The sequence below is a fragment of the Sus scrofa genome, chromosome 2 (genome assembly GCF_054392235.1).
Source record: "Sus scrofa isolate SSC_HxYL_T2T_F1_AM1 chromosome 2, Sscrofa_HxYL_maternal_Yorkshire_Landrace_v2.0, whole genome shotgun sequence".
Lineage (NCBI taxonomy): Eukaryota > Metazoa > Chordata > Mammalia > Artiodactyla > Suidae > Sus > Sus scrofa.
In genome coordinates, this window is record NC_139384.1 from 50,208,511 (window position 1) to 50,227,966 (window position 19,456).

At 46.5% G+C, this 19,456-nt stretch overlaps 1 protein-coding gene across 19 annotated transcripts in view; it reads right to left on the minus strand.

Annotated features, from left to right (window-relative positions):
- Positions 1–10,937: 10,937 nt before the first annotated feature.
- Positions 10,938–19,456, minus strand: part of MICAL2 (microtubule associated monooxygenase, calponin and LIM domain containing 2) — a 256,472-nt gene continuing 247,953 nt past the window's right edge. For 14 of the 19 annotated variants that reach the window (XM_085011985.1, XM_085011976.1, XM_085011971.1 and 11 more), the window contains 2 exons: positions 16,439–16,512; positions 10,938–11,846 (listed from right to left, as the gene is read on the minus strand). In XM_085011985.1, the coding sequence (XP_084868111.1) occupies positions 11,662–11,846; positions 16,439–16,512 (259 nt within the window). In that variant the 3' untranslated portion in view covers positions 10,938–11,661. Of the gene's footprint in view, positions 11,847–15,058; positions 15,102–16,438; positions 16,513–19,456 lie in introns of all 19 variants that reach the window. The other 5 variants (XM_085011987.1, XM_085011986.1, XM_085011972.1 and 2 more) reach the window with 1 other exon arrangement.

A 19,456-nucleotide genomic window follows, 5' to 3' on the forward strand; every position in this document is an offset into this window, starting at 1 on the left:
TTGTAGCGTAGGCCAGCAGCTACAGCCTCAGTTCAAACCCTAGCCTAGGAACTTCCATATGCTGTGGGTGCAGCCCTAAGAGAAAATTCATGGAACGTTTGCTTAATATTTTGGGAAACTTTTAAATATTGACATTTAAATATTAAATATTAAAAATTTTAAACATTTTAAAAAATGAAGCTATGGAACTGCATGCTCTGTAGGGTCCCTTTTACCTCTGTGGTCTCCTCCAACTCCCACATTTAACTTATGAGCTGTTTTGATCATGCAACTCTTGGGTAAGCGAAACAAATGACCAAAGGCCCACTTCACTCAAACTAGGTCAGTTTGGTCCCCTGATCTTCCCTTAGAGAATCATGTTTTTCTAGCTAAGCATGTCCAGCCCTCAGCCACTCAGCATCATTCCTAACCTGGGCCTCTCATCTTCTCTCAGCAATCCAACAGGTAAGGCTTTGGGGTTTACAAGGCACGACCATGTTGTGAAGAAGGTCTGGGGTTCAAACTGCCATGCATCAGTCAAATATTTGCATAGTGGAACCTCTTTGTGCCTCAATTTTCTCATCAAAATGAGTTCGTACCTCATAAAGTTGTTAGAAGAACCACAAGAGTTTGTGTAAATAAACCACTCGACTCAGTACCCAGCAGATAACGAGTCTTTGTTCAATAAATGTTCATTGAGAGTATCTCCTTTGACACTATATATGCTATTCTCATTACCTCCATTATACAGATGCATAACATGAAATTTGGAGTTTAAACAACTCGCTTTAGACTACACAGCCAATAACAGAGAGACTAGTGCTGTAGCCCTTAGAATCCGTTCTCCCAAAGATCCATAGCATCTGCAGTTTTCAGCTAAGAGTACAGTCCTTCTGAATAAAACTAGATGCGGTCACAAGACTCAGCTCTCACCAAGTGTTATGTGACAGCTTCCAGGAAACTTCCTGACAAATAGATGGGAAATGGATGTTCAGATTCTTGAACCATTAGACTGTGTGATACAGGCAAAGTCTCACACTGAGAACAGCTGGGAAAGCTGGGCAAAATGTGAAATAAATCTGCTTGAGAGCATCTGAAAGCTAACAGAACTTACAGGGCCAAGATCTGGAAGAAGGAGGGGAGTTCCCACTGTGGTGCAGTGGGTTAACGATCCAGCTTGTCTGTGTGGCATTGCTGGTTCGATCCCTCTCCTGGCACAGTGGGTTAAGGACACAGCATTGCCACAACTGTGGCACAGGCCACAGATGCAGCTCGAATTACATCCTGGAAGAAGGAAGAACCCTGGAGAGGTGAGCCCAGCTACTTCTCCTCTAGTGGCACCTGCCAATTTCAGAAGCAGCAGCTGAGAAGCCGAGAGGCTGAGCAGGGCACTTGCCAGTCTCACAAGGGTAAGTAGCCAAAAGTTCAGGTGCCATCAAACTGGGGACCCCCACCCCACCCCGCCCCGTAAGCCTCCTTTGCTTTGGTTTGGGACTCCACAAGATTCCACTCTAGTAGACAAAGAGGAAAGGCATTCATAGCAAACACACACACACAGAGGACTGAGAAAAATTATTAATAAACAGCAGATGCAGACAAAAGGAAATACTAATGTTTATGGCAGAAGGAAAATTGTTCCAGATGGAAGAAGAAAGAACAAAGAAAAGGGTAAATCTATGGGTGCATCGCAAAGAATAGTAACTACATAAAATAACAATCCTAATGTCTTATAGGGTTTAAAAATATACAAATCAAATTTAAATCCACAAAAGCAAAAGCATTTGGGCAGAGAGTAAATGGAGTTAAGCTCTAAGATCCAGGCATTGTCTGGGAAGAAGTAAAAGTAACAATTTATATTGGACTTTGATAAATCAAAGAATCATGTTGTAACCTCTGGGGTAATCATTAAAAGAATAGTAAAAGAGTAACTACTAAGATAATGCAGAGAAAATTGGAGTCTGTGTGTTCCATTCAGACAGATTTCATAAATTATATTTATAGCTGTCATATTTAAGGCAACTTATCTTTTGCATTCTGTGTTCTTTTTATTTCGCTGTGTTCCCTTTTTGCCGTATGGGTTAAAAACCCAGGATGGGGGGAAACTAAGCATCTCAAATCAAATCAAAGTAAAATTCAAACTGGAAGAGGCTTCCACTGGGGGAGGCTTCCACTGGGGAAGACTTCACATTTCCCAACTGGGAATGCCATCTCTTATGGGTTGAAATGTACCTCCGAAAAAAAGCTATGTTGAAGTCCTAACCCCTAAACCTTAGACTGTGACATTAATTGGAAATGGAGTCACTGCAAATGTAGTTAGTTATGTTAAAATAACACATTATGTCATCCTGGATGGGCACCTAACCCAGTAAGACTAGTGTCCTTAGGAGAAGGGTGAAATTTAGACACAGACATGCAGGTTCTGAAGTTGCAGGTTTGATCCTCGCTCAGTGGGTTAAGGATCTGGCATTGCTGTGGCTGTGGTGTAGGCCAGCAGCTATAGCTCCGATTAGACCCCTAGCCTGGGAACCTCTATGTGCCGCGGTGAGTCCCTAAAAAGACAAAAAGACAAAAAAAGAAAAAAGAAAAGAAAACACACAGGAGGAAGATGCCCATTGGAGTTGTGCTGTCACAGCCAAGGGTCACCAGAAGCTGGAAGAGGCCAGCAATTACCCTCCCCTGGGGGCTTGAGAGGAAGTATTGCCTTGAAGACACCTTGATTTTGGACTTGGAACTTCCAGAACTGTGAGAGAATATGTTTATGTTTGTCTTCCTTCCTTCCTTCCTTCCTTCCTTTTCTTTCTTTTTTTTTTTTTTGTCTGTTTAGGGCTGCACCCATGGCATATGGAGGTTCCCAGGCTAGGGGTCAAATCAGAGCTACAGCTGCCGGTCTACACCACAGCCACAGCAACATGGGATCCAAGCTGTGTCTGCGACGTGCACCACATCTCACAGCAATACTGGATACTTAACCCACTGAGCAAGGCCAGGGGTCAAACCTGCATCCACATGGATACTAGTCGCATTTGCTTCTGCTGGACCATGACAGGAACTCCTACATTTCTGTGTATTAAGCCACCCAGTTAGTGGTATTTCGCTACAGCAGCCCTGAGGAAATAAAACACCATCGAAGGACACAATGGGAGGCCCTTGCAGATCAGGAAGAGGATTTTGTAAAGGGTCTGGATCCCAACCCATACCTGGAGGTTGTTTGACTACATCAGAACACAGTGATCAGGGGATGGGGAAAGAAGGTAGATAGGGCCTCTCAGAGACCTCTTCAATCATCAAAAGCAAGGTGTGCGCTTAGGATGAAAAGAACGTGTCAGGCGAGAATTCTCACCTAAGTCCCTTTGGGAACTCTGGGATCTTCGCAGTGGGTTTTGAAGCCTGGGCTGCCAGTGTCCTTGTTCTTCAGGAGTCCTACTTGCTGGAAGGCTGCCCAAAGGGCGGGGGTGGGCAAGGGCTTCTCTAGGTGAGCAGGGAAGGCATCGGCCCAGGGGTAAGGCGACAGACCTCAGCCTTGGTTGTGACATGGTGGACAGAGCCAGGGGCAGGGGGCGATGTCTTTGAGGATCCTAAAGATGATGCTCTTCATTTTTTTTCTTTTCTGTCTTTTTGCCTTTTCTAGGGCCACTCCCGTGGCATATGGAGGTTCCCAGGCTAGGGGTCTAATCAGAGCCGTAGCCACCAGCCTACACCAGAGCCAGCAACGCTGGATTTGAGCCACGTCTGCAACCTACACCACAGCTCATGGCAACGCCAGATCCTCAACCCACTGAGCAAAGCCAGGGATCGAACCCGCAACCTCATGGTTCCCAGTCGGCTTCGTTAACCACTGCACCACGACGGGAACTCCAGATGCTGTTCAAATGGCCTCGGATCCAACCATGGGGGGGTGGGGGTTAGTGCCCCAAGTCCTTCAAGACAGGTGACCTGCTCATCTGTCCTTCAGGTGCCTAGGAATGAACTGTAAATACCAGTAGAGGGATTTCCTCACCTGAGCATGATAGCGGCGTACCAACCTAGTGCCATACCAGCGGCTGCCACTTGAGTCATCTAGCAGAAGAATGGATACAATTCCAGGGGATCAGCAGCAGGGGCAAAGCTTTTAAAGATAGAAAGGGGCTGTTGTCAGCCAGGCAGGAATACCTGGGTTTCCAGGGATTCTGTTGGTGTTGGTCCGCATTGCAGGTCACTGAAATTATTCCCAAGGTGCTCCCTACGCCTTCCCAGGCCAGTGCCATCAAAGGAGCAAAGTCTTCTTCATCGAGGCTGAATTCATTGTCATCCACCTTCCTCCCACCCCCACCTCCAGACTTGTGAGCAAGTGTCCCTGCTTCCATCTTTGCTGGGGGAGCTATTAAATGTTTCCTTTTAGGGAGGAAAATTACAAGCAGGTCATTGAACGATGAAATGCAACCAAATCACCAGGGCCAGATAGTGTCTTCAGGGTGAACTTGAAGAATCATTGGCCAAACAGGTTTACAAGAAAGAGGCTGGGCGTTTGGTCGGCAGAGGCCAGTTCAGAGAGTCCCCAAAGGGAGGGGACAGTGCTCTGAAAAGTGCATTTCTTGGCCTCATATCTCCTCTTGCTAAAAACTGCCCATTCTTACCTGTTCTGCTGAGATGTGAGGTGTCATTTTCTGTGTCTGCTACTGGGATTTGAAGGCTTCAAGATTCACCATGTCCAGCCCCATTGCAAAGTTATATGATAGCCATTTCCTGTTTAAAAGCGGAGGCTTTGTAGGGCAGACCCACTCTTGTAAGGAAACTGCAAGGTAGGGAGGGGAGGGAGGGAAGGAGCGGGGAGGGAGGGAGGATCTGCCCCACTTTGCAGGTGAAGACACAGAGGCACAACTGAGTTGTTAAGTATCATCCAGCGAGCGGTGGCAGAGCTGGAAGTAGAGCCTTGACCTTGTGCTTGGCTTACTTGGTTTAGAATAATTTTACTTGCTGACTTTTTTCTCGAGCTATTTTTTTTTAGGGCCGCGCCCATGGCATATGGAGGTTCCCAGGCTAGGGGTCCAATCGGAGCTATAGCTGCCAGCCTATGCCGCAGCCACAGCAACACCAGATCTGAGCCTCATCTGTGAGCTAACACCACAGCTCGTGGCAATGCTGGATCCTTAACCCACTGAGCAAGGCTAGAGATCGAACCCGCATCCTCATGGTTCCTAGTCGAATTCGTTTCCCACGACGAGAACACCTCTTGAGCTATTCATGTTTTCAAATCACACACTTATGGTTTTGGGACTACCACACACACAGACACACACACACACACACACACACACACACACACACACACACATACATCTTCCAAATTCTTATGGAACCCTTTTTGGTTATTCTGGGGATGGGAAGGGAACTGAGTTCATGTGCCACCAGTGTACTGAGAGCTGCTACCCTAGTATCAGGTCGTTGCAGTGTCACACAGGCCCACGAGTGAGTGCTGTTTCCCAGTGGCTACATCTTCCTCCACGCCCTCCCTGCTCCTCCCCTTCACCTCCGCACACTCTCCCTAAGGACCTGTCAAAGCCACCTCACTCTCAGCTGGTCCCCATCCTGCTCCCTGGTCCTTCCTCTCCCATCCGCTTGGCCCTGTGCTCTTGGCCCCTACGCTTGGGACTAGGGAGTTGATTGTATAGGGCTGTTCTTCTCAGTTTAGAGCAAAATGTCCCACAGGGGAGGGTTCATGGTAGTGGATCAGCACTGGACAAACAAGATGCCCTCCCCCTCTAAAAAGGAAAAAAAAAAAAATGGAATTCCCATCGTGATGCAGTGGAAATGAATCTGACTCATAACCATGAGGTTGCAGGGTTCGATCCCTGGCCTTGCTCAGTGGGTTAAGGATCCAGCATTGCAGTGAGCTGTGGTGTAGATTGCAGATGTGGCTCCGATCTGGCATTGCTGTGGCTGTAGCATAGGCTGGCAGCTGTAGCTCCAATTGACTCCTAGCCTGGGAACCTCCATATGCCGCAGGTGCAGCCCTAAAAAGCAAAAACAAAGAACAAAAACAAGATGCCCATTGCTAGAGTACCATGCTGTTGGATGATCTTTGTGAGGGGTGGTGGAGGTTAGTAATTGAACTGCTTAAACGTGATGGTTTTTGTGTGCAAGTACATCTAGATGCAGTACAGAAGGAAACAAGACACTTCTACATGGCAGCTGGGGCATCTATTGCCCTATTTCCCCCGAGTAGGGCTGGGCACTGGTGTGTTGGGTGGGGATGGCAATGGGAACCGATCTAGGAAAGGGAAAGAGCAGGTTAAGCACAAGGCACAGGTCTGGATGGGGACACAGAGTGGGGTGTGACAGCCTGGTGGGCGAGGGCTTGGGCTCTAGAGGGTGACATCTGGGTCCAGCCCGTTTCACTATTTGGCCCCTGAACAACCAGGTACACTCCTAGGCTTCTGTGTCTCCACATGATCAACTCAAAATAAGGCTCCAAATTAGTTTATTTTAAGGATTTTGCTTTCAGGATTAAATGGAATAATGCACCTACAGAGCTTCTTATAGCACCTGGCAGGTGAGGTGAGCTGAATTCACAGGACCCATCCCCATGATCAGGGTCAGAAGACTCCTTAGGGGAGCTGTGACAACATAGGTCTTGGTTTTTTTGTTTTATTTTTTCTTTCTAGAAAGGAGCTGGGAGAGGGAGGGAGGGTGAAATTACCAAGTGTGGCCTGAAGGCTGAGGGTCAGTTCAAGGCTGAGCGTCTGGCTCTGGGGGCAGGAACGGGGGGAAGAAGTTGAGCCCCAGCACAGGTGCAAGGAAAACCTGCAGAACACCATTCAAGGGGGCTGGCCTTTCCGTTTGCATGTTAGCGCTGTGAAACAGGAGCTGTCACTTGCAGTTTTGTTTACTTTCTGTTGACAGTGGAAAAAACGTGCCCTTTCCAATATTCCATCAGCAGACAAAAGTTTTCAAACAATGGGGGTGCCAAGTGCGAAAGGATGGGGAGCAGGCACTCGATTCACCTGATGTGGCAATTCCCGTGAATTACATGCTCACATGTCATGCATTTGCATGTGCCTGGATTAAAAACAGAAACAAACAAGTAAACTAAAAACCTCAGTCCTGAAACTCAGCATGAGTGGTAGGAAGGGGCCAGCCCGGTGCAGAAGGGAGTGTTCCCGTTGCCTGAATGAAGTGCAAAACCAAGCAGCACCAGGTCAGAGAAATGGGAGCTGAGACCAGGTCCCCCTCCCCAGCTCTGAGAGCAGCTTTCTTTGTTGAGAGGATACACCTGAGGCAGGCACGCCCTCGCCTCGCCTCCTCCCACTCATATCCAGGTAAATTCGGCCAGGTGCCCAGTGGGAATAAAGCATCTGATGATCATTCACAGACTCTTGCACAAAATCAAAGCTTTGCTTGGGTCCTTTCACTGGACTAAAGAGATGAAATGGACGCTGCCCTCAGAGGTGCCAGACCAAGCCCATGTGTTTGGATGCTTTTGACAGAAACCCATTTATTTTGGGTTCATTTCAGTATTTAGAGCAGCACACACGTAACACATTTCAACCCACATGAATTGTTCCCCATTGTTGGAGCAAATTAATCTTTCGCAAGCCACTCTGCCATGAGGCTAGAAGATAAACAGTAGGTGAAAGAGTACACGCTCCCCTTCTTATTTCAATAAACGCCTACACCAGAGCTCACTACATCCAATGACTGCCCCTCGCTCTGTTCGTGTGGCAGCCCCAGCTGCCCCCTGCCACCTCGGCCCTGCTGAGGGAGTTCTGATCAACCACCTGGGTGGGACAGGCTGCCATTTTCAGTTTGGAAGGAAAAGCCTGTAAATCTGCTTCCTGGGAAGACAGACATTGCTGAATTGTCATCTGCCTCCAGAATGCAGACAACATCAATTTCATTGCAGCTCATCAGAGTTGGAAACACCTGCCACTTCCCTTCTCTGTTGCAATTAACATGCCGCATCTCCGCATTGATTGATTCCAAGCCGCCTAGCAGTGCCAAAGTCAGGGTTTAAATGAAATGGGATAACCTGATATCCTTCTTCACCATTTTTAGAAACACAAACTTTCTTGGGTTTTTATTGCCAAAGTAGCACTACAAATAGTTGGGGATATAAGTCTTTGTGCTTGAGATAAACGTGAGTAGAATGGGTTGTGGCTTATAATAAAAATTGTGGGTTTTTTTTTTTTTTTTTTGTCTTTTCTGTGGCTGCACCTGCGGCATATGGAGGTTCCCAGGCTAGGGGTCTAACCGGAGCTATAGCTGCTGGCCTATGCCATAGCCACAGCAACACAGGATCCGAGCTGCCTCTGCAACCTACACCAGAGCTCACGGCAATGCTGGATCCTTAACCCACTGAGCAAGGCCAGGGGTCGAACCCGCAACCTCATGGTTCCTACTCAGATTTGTTAACCACTAAGCCACCATGGGAACTCCCAAAATTGTTCTTTATCTTTGTATTTATTTGGGAGTTTTACTTGTTTTCCTTTGTATCTACTTGCAGGTGGGGTAGAAGAATAATGTTCTGTCTGTATCCCTGAGCTTAGCGAGCACAGGGCTGCAGAATCCCACAGGCATTTGGAAGAAGTTTATTAAACAAATAAAATATGAATGGCTTGGGAGAACAAGCTTAAGAACTGTCCTCTTTGTCCAACTTACATAAAACTCTGAACTTTCAGCTGTCGTGATCCCTTTGGTTTAACTTGGAAGTTAGGTGAGACCAACAATGAAGTATGACTTGGGTTGGGGGTGTTCTGTCTCATTCAGAGTCCTAAGTGGTCCAGCCTGATCACATGTGTTTTTTATGGGAAAGTGAAGGTTCCATCTATTTTCATCATAGTCCTACTCATATTGCATACAAAGAAACTGTCCTCAAATGGTACAGTATATTACATTTGAGGGTCTTAGACCATTTTCTATTGTGAAGAAATGCAATTATATAAAACAATTCAACAGCCACAATACTTGTCCTTTTGGAAATGATCCTTGAAGGGGTTTTTATGTTCTGGGAAAACTAAAAGCCAGTGTGAGTAGAAGGCTGTTAAAGATAAGGTTTAGGTTTGAACTTGGCCAGGAGAAGGCTCAGCCTTAAGCCATAGCACATAATCTTTGGAAGAGAAAGTGAACAAATTGCTTTTCTCAGCTATTAACAGAATCCTGGGGCCAGGAACCACCTTCTTTCTTGCCCTCTTGGGAGACTCTTTTAGACCAAAATAGAACAAATTAAAATAAGTTACAATTAATTCTTTTGCACAAAAACCACCCAGACCCTACACATTTGAGTATCATCTGTTAAATGCATTTGAGCATGCATCAGATAGTGATAGGACTTGAATATTTCCACACATTCTCTAATAACTGGTTATATATCTTTCTTAAAATGAGTGAACATTCCTATGCACCTGTAGTCTTACCTCTGAATGCCTGCTAGCAGAAAATGTTCTTTTGACTATCTCCATAAATTTTTAATACTGTGGAATGCATCACTCCTAATCTCTAGGTTAGCTGTATATTAAGTAGCTTGTATACCAACAGCTTAGCGCTAATAGGTATTCTCCAAATTACAGCATGGGAAAGCCAGAATTATGAGGAAGTCATATCATCCATTTCCACCACTATGCAAATAAATAAAAATAGATAAATAGCCCTAAGTGGCACGGTTTTCAGAGAGCAAGCGAGAAATAGATGCCTGTACAGATAGCCTAATAATAGAATATCTGTAGGTACTAGAAGACATGATTATTAAAAGAAAAAAAGAAAAAGGAAGGAAAGAAGAAAGAAAAAGGACTACAATCTTTGGACCTTGGTCTACCACGGAAAGGCTGCATTTTAATACCACCCCAAACATCAACTGACTCAGGAAATCCAGGCGTATTCTGACTTCTGACTCCTCAGCTGCCCAGATCAGAGTGCACAGACAGCATGCAGGCAGAAGTGGTTTATGGGTCAACTTATATTGAGAAAAGTGAGGTCTCGAGTCAGAGCCAATGGTTGCATAGCACCATTTGTTCAACAACACATTTAAACACTTACAGAAATGAGAGGGGCCAGATACAGCAAAGAGTCCTCCAGTCTGTCTCTTGTCAGTGATGGACAGAGTCCTCAAAAAAACTTGTATTTGATTGAGGGAAAGCAATCAAATACCTTATGACAACAAATCACCACTTAAAATCTTTTCTTTGGTTCCCATATGAACTGTCCAAGTATCCCAGGAATCCCATGTCAGTGCACAAACTCCATCTTCCATTTTCTTTTTCACATTGAAAATGTCATTTAAAAATCCATTCATTACCCAGTTTGGAATTTGGTGAATGGAGTCACGGCGCACGGCTCTACCTTAAAGGCAGAAGTGGGCTTGTCTTGTCCCGTGGAGCTCCCGGGGGCAGTCCTTGGAGATGGTGTCAGAGACACTTCTCTGTTTGGACCTAAGAAGACACCGACACCATAGAGAAGCATTCCTCACCTTGGATCACTACAAGTTTCTTTCTGTTGTTGTTGTTTTGTTTTGTTTTTTGCTTTTTAGGGCATATGGAGGTTCCCAGGCTAGGGGTTGAATTGGAGCTGCAGCTGCCAGCAACTCCACAGCCACAGCAACGTGGGATCCAAGCTGCATCTGCAACCTACACCACAGCTCCCGGCAATGCTGGATCCTTAACCCACTGAGCGAGGCTAGGGATCTAACCCGTGTCGTCATGGATCCTAGTTGGGTTCATTAACTACTGAGCCACAAAGGGAACTTCTAGAATGTTCTTTCTTAGTAGCAGCATCAACCTCACCAATGGTTTATCAATAAATGAAAGAGTTTTCCTTTTTGCCATTACCAACAGTTACAAAAAAGTGTTTCAAAATTATTCATTTTCTAAAAGTGTTTTTCACTATGTTCCATGGGCAATAAAGAGAGTGTTCTAGGGGGAAAAAAAGAAAGAATAAAGAAAGAAGGCTTTTCTAAGCCAATAGCATTTGGTGAAAACTGAGAGTCCTACTGGTATGAAGTCAAAGTTTTATTTCTTTTTTCCCCTCTTTCTTTCTTTAAATAAAATTAAGGCTCAAGTGTTCTATTAAACTCTCATCGCTTATGTATATTATATTAAGGCTTATAAATACACCTGGTAAATTAAATTCACCCTGGATTGAATTAACACCTGCTATATGAGCTATTTGCTTTATGTAATCACTAATCTCGAGGTGTCGCCTCTTTCTCTGGAAACACAATTTAAATATTAACCTAATCTTTAAACTGCAACTGCTTCTTTCTGACATTTGGAAACCAGTCATCCATGCAAAAAAAGGCAAATACGGATATATTAATGAAAAGGCAGCGTCTTAAAAATCTCAAGATGTGTAACTCAATGAATTGGGAAGAGAAATAGTGAAAGCAGCAGCAAAGTCAATCTCTGTGTCACTTTCTAGGGAAAGCAATGCTGGTCATCTTCCAAGGTCACCTCCAATCTCAGAGACCAGCAGAAGTTGCCTGTCAAGGTCAAAAGAGTCTTTGTATTTTCTTCGTTAAAATCTCTGGAAGGATCTTGGGCAGGTAGCTGGAGTACATATGAGAGAACTTTAAGTTAAATATATATATATATATTGCAGTAGAGTATAACTTTAGTTCCAGGTCTGACATAGCCTATGAAGAGAAGTAGGCATGAGTGAAGGGGCACCTGGCCTGCTCTGGTCCTTGGCTCAGTGGGGAGGGGTCCCCAGGCCTGCTCACGTCCTGCTCAGCTGGCAGCCCCTGGAGAATATGAAGCTTTCAAAGTGCTGGTCTTCTGCCTTCTCTTTTATGCGTTGTTCCTCTAAGGAGTCCACCAGCTTGTCCCTTTGCTCAATCACACGCATCATCTCGTTGAATATTTCTTGCTCTTCATTCAGATCATTCTCATCTTTCTGGCTCTCTACAAAAAAAAAAAAAAAAAAAAAAAAAAAAAAAAAAATCAAAAACCTAAACCAAACAAACAAAAAACCCTATTGGACTTCAGGTAAGATTTGGTCCTGGGAGAGCTCTTTGACGTGGGCATTCTTGATTGTTCTGGACTTGTTTCTGCCCTTTAATTTCCATGGAGAAAACAAGGAAATGAATTTAACACCAGGGACCAGCCCTCCAAGCCACAACTTAGAAAGGTGGGTGCTTTGTGCACTGTTGGCTCAGTTTTCATCTTGAGATGCTATATAAAGCAGCAGGGGAAAAGCCCTTTGTGAGAAACAGAAGTTAATACCTGCCAAGCTCTATCAAGCCCTCTAACCAGCTCTCGCCTTGCAAAAAAACAAAACAGCACAAAGGCAGTTTTTGCTCGTGTCTGAGCTACGGCAAAACAATCTATGAGAAAAGTTTCTATGTAAACAATCTGCATCGGTGGGTACCATGTCAATGATGAAAAACCATTTTTCATTTGTAGTGAATGACAAATTGCAGCCTTTTGACTAGAGAGCAGGTGGCAGCCAAGTGAGGTGATGACTGGCTGGATGTTTCCAGACTGTGACTAGGCTTCTCTCTTTTGCCTTCATGACCTACTTGACCTTGACTTTATTCCTTGTTTCTTTTTTTTTTTCTTTTAGGGTTGCCCCTGTGGCATATGGAGGTTCCCAGGCTAGGGGGGTGAATCGGAGCTGCAGGTACCAGCCTACACCAAAGCTGTAGTAACATGGGATCCGAGCCTTGTCTGCAACCTATACCACAACTCACAGCAACCCCAGATCCAAGCCTTGTCTGCAACCTACACCACAGCTCATGGCAACACCAGATCCTTAACCCACTGAGCAAGGCCAGGGATGAAACCTGCATCCTCATAGGTGCTAGTCAGGTTCATTTCCGCTGTGCCACAATGGGAACTCCCTTGACCTTCTTCCTCATTGGCCTGAGATTTTCAATTGCTTGGAGGAGAGAAGCTTGTTATAGAAGGAAGGAAGAGAGCAAGAATCTGGTAGTAATGACTTCCTGACACTCAAAAGAGAATCTTACAGGCAGATTTTGAGTCGTGTCCACCAGATCATTGCCTTGGGACAGGACTGGATAAATTCCATGAGCTGCTCTCATTGAACACACAGGGACTAGGCAGTGAGCTGAACCCCGGAGCAGAGATCGTGCCACTGTCTCCTGCATCAGGCTGAGGTCTGAGAAGGGGTCAGGAAGTAGGTGCATAGGACAAAAGGGAAATCAAGAGGCACCATTCCTTTGGGGCTCATGTTTTATAGGAGGAAGGAGGAGAGGCAGGAGAAGCAGAGGGAGAGTGCCCTGGGCTCCAGTCCCTCCATTCCCGGCCTTGGAAACCCCCCAGGGGAAATGTCATATCATTTGATGGAAACACTGGAGGCTGAAGGATGCCTGACCTGCCCCTTGCTTGGGATTCTGGAGGAGAAGCCAGCCGGGAGGGCGCCCTTTGTGAAAAGGTGGGACAGGCAGTATTTCATGGACGGATGGAAAAGAGAGGTCTGGGTGTGGCACTCCCAGAGTGTGGCACCCCCAGATCTTGATCTGCTGTGTGTGGCACACATGTGTAGATCCTAGAAGTGTCCATCTTCCCCAGAGATGAAAAGTTAGCTGGCCAGTGGGCCCACCGTGGGGCTCCCCATGATGAGGGGTGAAGTGGCTCCACAGAGAGACTGTCTGGCTAAGCTGAGCGGAGGATGTGCCAAGGCGAGGATGAAGGAGGCGCCAAGCATGCTGAGAGAACAGCCAGGCCGTGGGTCATGCCAGCCACACACCTTAGCTGCACGTGCCAGCAGAGGGAGGGATGGCCCAATGATGGGAGACGGCTATGTGGGGGGGTCCATGAGTCAGTGCAACCCACACAGATTTCTAAGGCTGCAAAGTCACACAAAACTGCCTCTCGCCATGATCTGGTCATCACCTTAAGAATTAAGCAGACGAGGAATCATGGCACAGCAGACTAGGAATCTGACTAGGAAACATGAGGTTGCAGGTTCAATCTCTGGCCTCGCTCAGTGGGTCAAGGATCCAGCGTTGCTGTGAGCTGTGGTGTAGGTTGCAGGCGAGGCTCGGATCCTGCATTGCTGTGGCTGTGGTGTAGGCTGGCAGCTGTAGCTCCGATTAGACCCCTAACCTGGGAATCTCCATATGCTGAGGGTCTGGCACTAAAAAGCAAAAAAAAAAAAAAAAAGAATTAAGCCGAGGGAAGGGGTGGCAGTCTGCAGGACTGAACTTTTTCATCCCAGAGAGACTGAGCAGTTCCTACAGGGACTGTTTAAATTATTGCATCAGACTAAGTTTACCAGAGAGAGATAAACAAAGTTCTCTTTCTTTCCTCCCTCCCGCTCTCCCTCCCTGCTCCCCTTCCTTCCTTTTCTGCTTGGCAACTAGTGGAATGAAGCTTTCATCCGAGATGAGAAGGCAAAATGAAGAAACTACATTTTATTGTACACCTCAGAAGAGTGAGTGAAAATGTATGACCATGACTCCTTAGTAAGATTTTTTTTAAAAAAAAGATTCAAAGGTAACTAATGAAGTCTTCAGTAGTATATATTTTACCATCGAAACAGTGAATTAGAGTTCTTATGAGATGTATAAAGCAGATTTTTTTTTTTTTTTGCTTTTTAGGGCTGCACCCACAGCATTTGGAGGTTCCCAGGATAGGAGTTCAGTCGGAGCTACAGCTGCCTGCCTATTCCACAGCCATAGCAATGTGAGATCTGAGTGGTGTCTGTGACCTACAAGGCAGGTCACGGCAACACTAGATCCTTAACCCACTGAGCGAGGCCAGGGATCGAACTTGTATCTTCATGGATCCTAGTTGGCTTCGTTACCACTGAGCCATGATAGGAACTCCAGATCTTAGTTATACACTGTGGCTGGGTAATTAGGTATGCTTCAGTATTGGTGTCCTTTATCCGATTATCAACACGGAAAAATTAAAAATTCCTCTTTCAAGTTTGGCTTGTCATCGACGGGACCATCTGAAACACCTTCTGACAAGTAAAAGATGATGTATGTCACTTCCATCTATTCTACACAAGCAGTTCTATAAGGATTTTGATAGAAATAGAATTATATTGCTGTAAAGAAATAATCAACAAACATGACTACGTGAGAAAGAACAGGAGACCTCGAGTCTGTGGTGATCTGTTCCCAAGTGTTAGCCCCTTCATTTACCTTGAGCATGCTTTTTAAGGTCTCAGTGACTCAGTTTTCTAATCTGTAAAATGGGAATAAAATACCTGCGTAAGAATGATTATGATGATAACGTCTCATATTTACTAAGTGTTTGCTCTGCAGCAGATAACCCAGTAGGAGGTGGGTCCATGAAGGATACAGAAATTATTTATCTTGTATTTTTATGTTTATTTGTTGTCTTTTTAGAGCTGCACCCACAGCATATGGAGGTTCCCAGGCTAGGGGTCGAATCGGAGCTACAGCTGCCAGCCTATGCCACGGCCACAGTGACACAGAATCCGAGCCACATCTGCGACCTACACCACAGCTCATGGCAGTGCCAGATCCTTAACCCACTGAGCGGGGCCAGGGGTCGAACCTGCATTCCATGGATACTAGTTGGGTTTGTTACTGCTGAGCCATGATGGGAACTCCCTAACTTGTTTTTTTCAGACTTGGGTCTAAAGGTAGGAAAGCCAGGCATGGATCTGGCCCTGTAAACGCACAGGCAAAAAACAGAGTAAGTATGCCTCACTGGCTGGGGCCTGTGAATAAATACATCAGCAGATGACTACAGCTGAGCCTATTTCAACTCTTGCTCCTTCATGGTGGAAATAGTTTTCTCATGTATGATTCCCTGGTGCTGGGGAGAACCAGGCCTGCCTTTCTCTGTGCTCCCACAATGTGTAGGTCAAGCCCTCATCTCACTGTGTCTTTTTTTTTTTTCTTTTTTTTCTTTTTAGGGCCACACTCATGCCATATGGAGGTTCCCAGGCTAGGGATCTAATTGAAGCTACAGCTGCCAGCCTACACCATAGCCACAGCCACAGCCATGCCAGATCCAAGCTGCATCTATGACCTACACCACAGCTCATGGCAATGCTGGATCCTTAAACCACTGATCGAGGCCAGGGATCAAACCCACAACCTCTTGGTTCCTCATGGGATTCATTTCCGCTGTGCCACAACGAGAACTCCCCCACTGTGTCTGAACCACTGGTGTCGGTGTCATTCTCCCCAGTGAGGCAAGAGGGCAGGGCTGTTCTTCTCCATATGTCAGGTCCACTCTAGATCTCAACAGATGGTTATTAAATGCATGGCTGGATCATCGAAGGAATATATACATAAATGACTTCATTCCTACTAGGGCATGAATGGAGCCAAATGTTGCCCTCACAGCCCAAGTGGATGAAGCTAGAGGAACTTGCTATGTGTGGTAGGGGCAGAGGAAGGTTGACTTTGTGCCCCACCCTAACTCCCAGGCTGGTGGCATGAGGCAGGAAGAACGCTCCAGTCTGTGACATGCAGCATGTTACGGTCAAGCGTCTTGCTGGGGAAAAATGCCTTTTTCAAGGGCCCCAAACACAGCCCCACACTCACCCTCTTTGAGCATCTTCTCTCGTAGTTTCTGCTCCAGTCTGCTTTGATGATCTTCTAATTCCAGTTCTTGGGCCCTGGGGAGGAGAAATATTTGATGTTTGTAAATCCTGGAGATCTGTATAGACATATTGACTAATAAAGCCACTGACTATAGCGACTGCATCCTTCGTTCCTTATTAAAATTGGAGTCTTGGAATATCTCTACACTGAACATTCTGTGGCTACTCCTGAGATAAGTGCCACTGGAGACAATGGGGGGAGTTCCCACTGTGGCTCGGTGGGTTAAGAACCTGACTAGTCTCCTTGAGGAGGCAGGTTTGATCCCCTGGCCTCGCTCAGTGGGTTAAGGATGAGGTGCTGCTGTGAGCTGCAGTGTAGTTCACAGACGCGGCTCGGATCCCGCGTTGTTATGCCTGTGGCATAGCTGCAGCCTCAATTCAACCCCTAGGCTGGGAACTTCCACATGCCGCAGGTGCAGCCCTAAAAAGAAAAAAAAAAAAAAAAAAAAAGAGAGAAAGAGACGATGGGGAAGAGCTGAAGGGTGTGACATGATCTCAGCAAGCCATTGGAAGGCCACTTGGGAATGGATCATGAAGAAATGACTGGAATGGTCCAGGGGAGAAGCAATGACAACCTGAAACTCTTCTCATTTAGGGAACACGTGACTTCAAGTATCACCTCTAACAACTCCCAAATCTCTGAGTGTGGTAAACTGGAAAACAAGGAAGAAACAGGAGTGAGGCACTTTGTCCAGATGGAGGCCATCAGATTCAGACAAATACACATCTGGCTGGAGCTGATGTGGAAAGAGGGGTCACTAATGCATTGGAGGAGTCCAGCTGGAGCGCTGGGGACCAGTGTGTTCACCGACAGAACAGCAGAGTAAGGAAACGAAGTTAGCTCTAGGGGAAGGTCAGATGGAATTTCCTGAACTTATGATGCCCAGGGATACCCCCACAGTGTGCGTGGAAGCTCCCCACGTGTGGGGCTGTGTGGTGATGTCGGGGGGGGGGTCCCCAAGCCTTTGGTACTACAGCTCTGGAGTTCTCGGGAGAAATGAGGACCACAAATGGATGTGGCAGGGTCACGGGTGAGAGGCCAAGTCATGTGGTCCCTAAAAGGGAGACTATGGAGGGAAAAAAAGTTTGAAGGGAGAAGCTTGGGAATGCCTATGTTCAGAAGCCAAGCAAGGAGTTCCCATCGCTGCTCAGTGGTTAACGAGTCTGACTAGAACCATGAGGTTGCGGGTTCAATCCCTGGCCTCGCTCAGCAGGTTAAGGATCCGGCATTGCCATGAGCTGTGGTGTATGTTGCAGGCATGACTCAGATCCTGTGTTGCTGTGGCTCTGGCACAGGCTGGTGGCTATGGCTCCGATTCGACTGCTAGCCTGGGAACTTCCATATGTTGCGGGAGCGGCCCAAGAAATGGCAAAAAGACAAAAAAAAAAAAAAAAAAAAAAGGAATCCAAGCAAAAGAGGTGGATCCAAGGAAGCTGCCAGCAAAAGGCTAGAAGGCTAAAACAAGAAATGCCATATCCCAGAACCCACAAGGGGAATGTTTTGAGAGAGAAGAGAGAGGTTGAGTGTGTCCACGGCTACAGAGACACTGAAGAAGGCAAGGGCTGAGACTAGGTCCTTGGGTTTGACATGGTGGGACCTTCCCTTCCAGCCCACCTGCAGTCTGCATGCATATCTGCTATAGAGTTGGGTCACTTTGCTATATACCCTGTCATCGATGCCATTATTTTTACAGCTTCTACTGCTACTGGAGCCAAGGTCCATGCTTTTTTTTTTTTTTTTTTTTTTTTTTTTTGGTCTTTTGTCCTTTATGGGCTGCACCCACAGCATATGGAGGTTCCCAGGCCAGGGGTCTAATTGGAGCTACAGCTGCCGGCCTACACCACAGCTCACAGCAACTTGGGATCTGAGCTGCATCTGCCACATACACCACAGCTCACAGCAACACTGGATCCCTAACCCACTGAGAGAGGCCAGGGATCGAACCTGCAACCTCATGGTTCCTAGTTGGATTTGTTTTCACTGCACTACAACTGAACTCCTGCCTTTTGTTATTGACATCGAACTTTCCTTGATCCACTCTGGTAACCAATGGATACACCATTAGGATCTTCCTTTAAGAGAGAACTTTCTGGAAGGAGTGTAGTGTGTAGTGAGCTGACTGCTGCAGCAGAATCCACTTCAGTGTCATGCTGAGGCCACACTGACCCTGGACGGCTGCCAGCCAATGACTGAGCACAGCGGTGGCTGCCCTGGAACCTGGCCCTTTCTGCCCCACTTTGGACTCTGGGCAGTCAGTCTTTGCTCTGGTGCTCCCTTTGGCCTGGCTCAGGCCTTTTCGGGGCTGCACTGCCATCTGGGGCTCCTCCTGCTCAATTCCCTTTCCTTCCTCTCTCGTTTTACAGGTATCAGGTCTGCAAGGGACTCTGAGATGTCTCTCTTACTTCCATTCTCTTTTTCTTCTCTCCCAACACATGTCTTGTGTTCCAAATTCTGTCTTGGCATCTGCTTGCCCAAGGGACCCAAAATGACACACTAATCTGTTTCTCCTTGTCCAGTTGGAACCTGTCCTTTACCAGAGCTCCCACTGCCTTTGTCGAGCTCACACATCCAAGTTCTCCTCCTTGGCCTCTTTTGGAGGAGAAAGTTCCCTCTGACAGTGTACTAATGAAGGAAGCCACTGTCAGAGGAGTCACCGCCTCCCCAACCCTTGCAGGTATGCCCTGTGCACCAACTGCTCCTCCAGCAAACCTCCATGGAGCTCATGCTACTTTTCCTTACTATTCTCGTGCTGTGTGTCTGTCTCTCCTGAAACCATGAGATCCTGGAAGAGAGGGAATGCGGCCTGATTCACCTTTATTTCCACAGTACACAGTGCAGATCCTGGCACAGAGAACGTGCTTGATATCTTTAAAAATTGCTTTGTCTTTTTAGGGCGGCACCTGTGGCATATGGAAATTCCCAGGCTAGGGTTGACTCAGAGCTGCAGCTGCTGGCCTA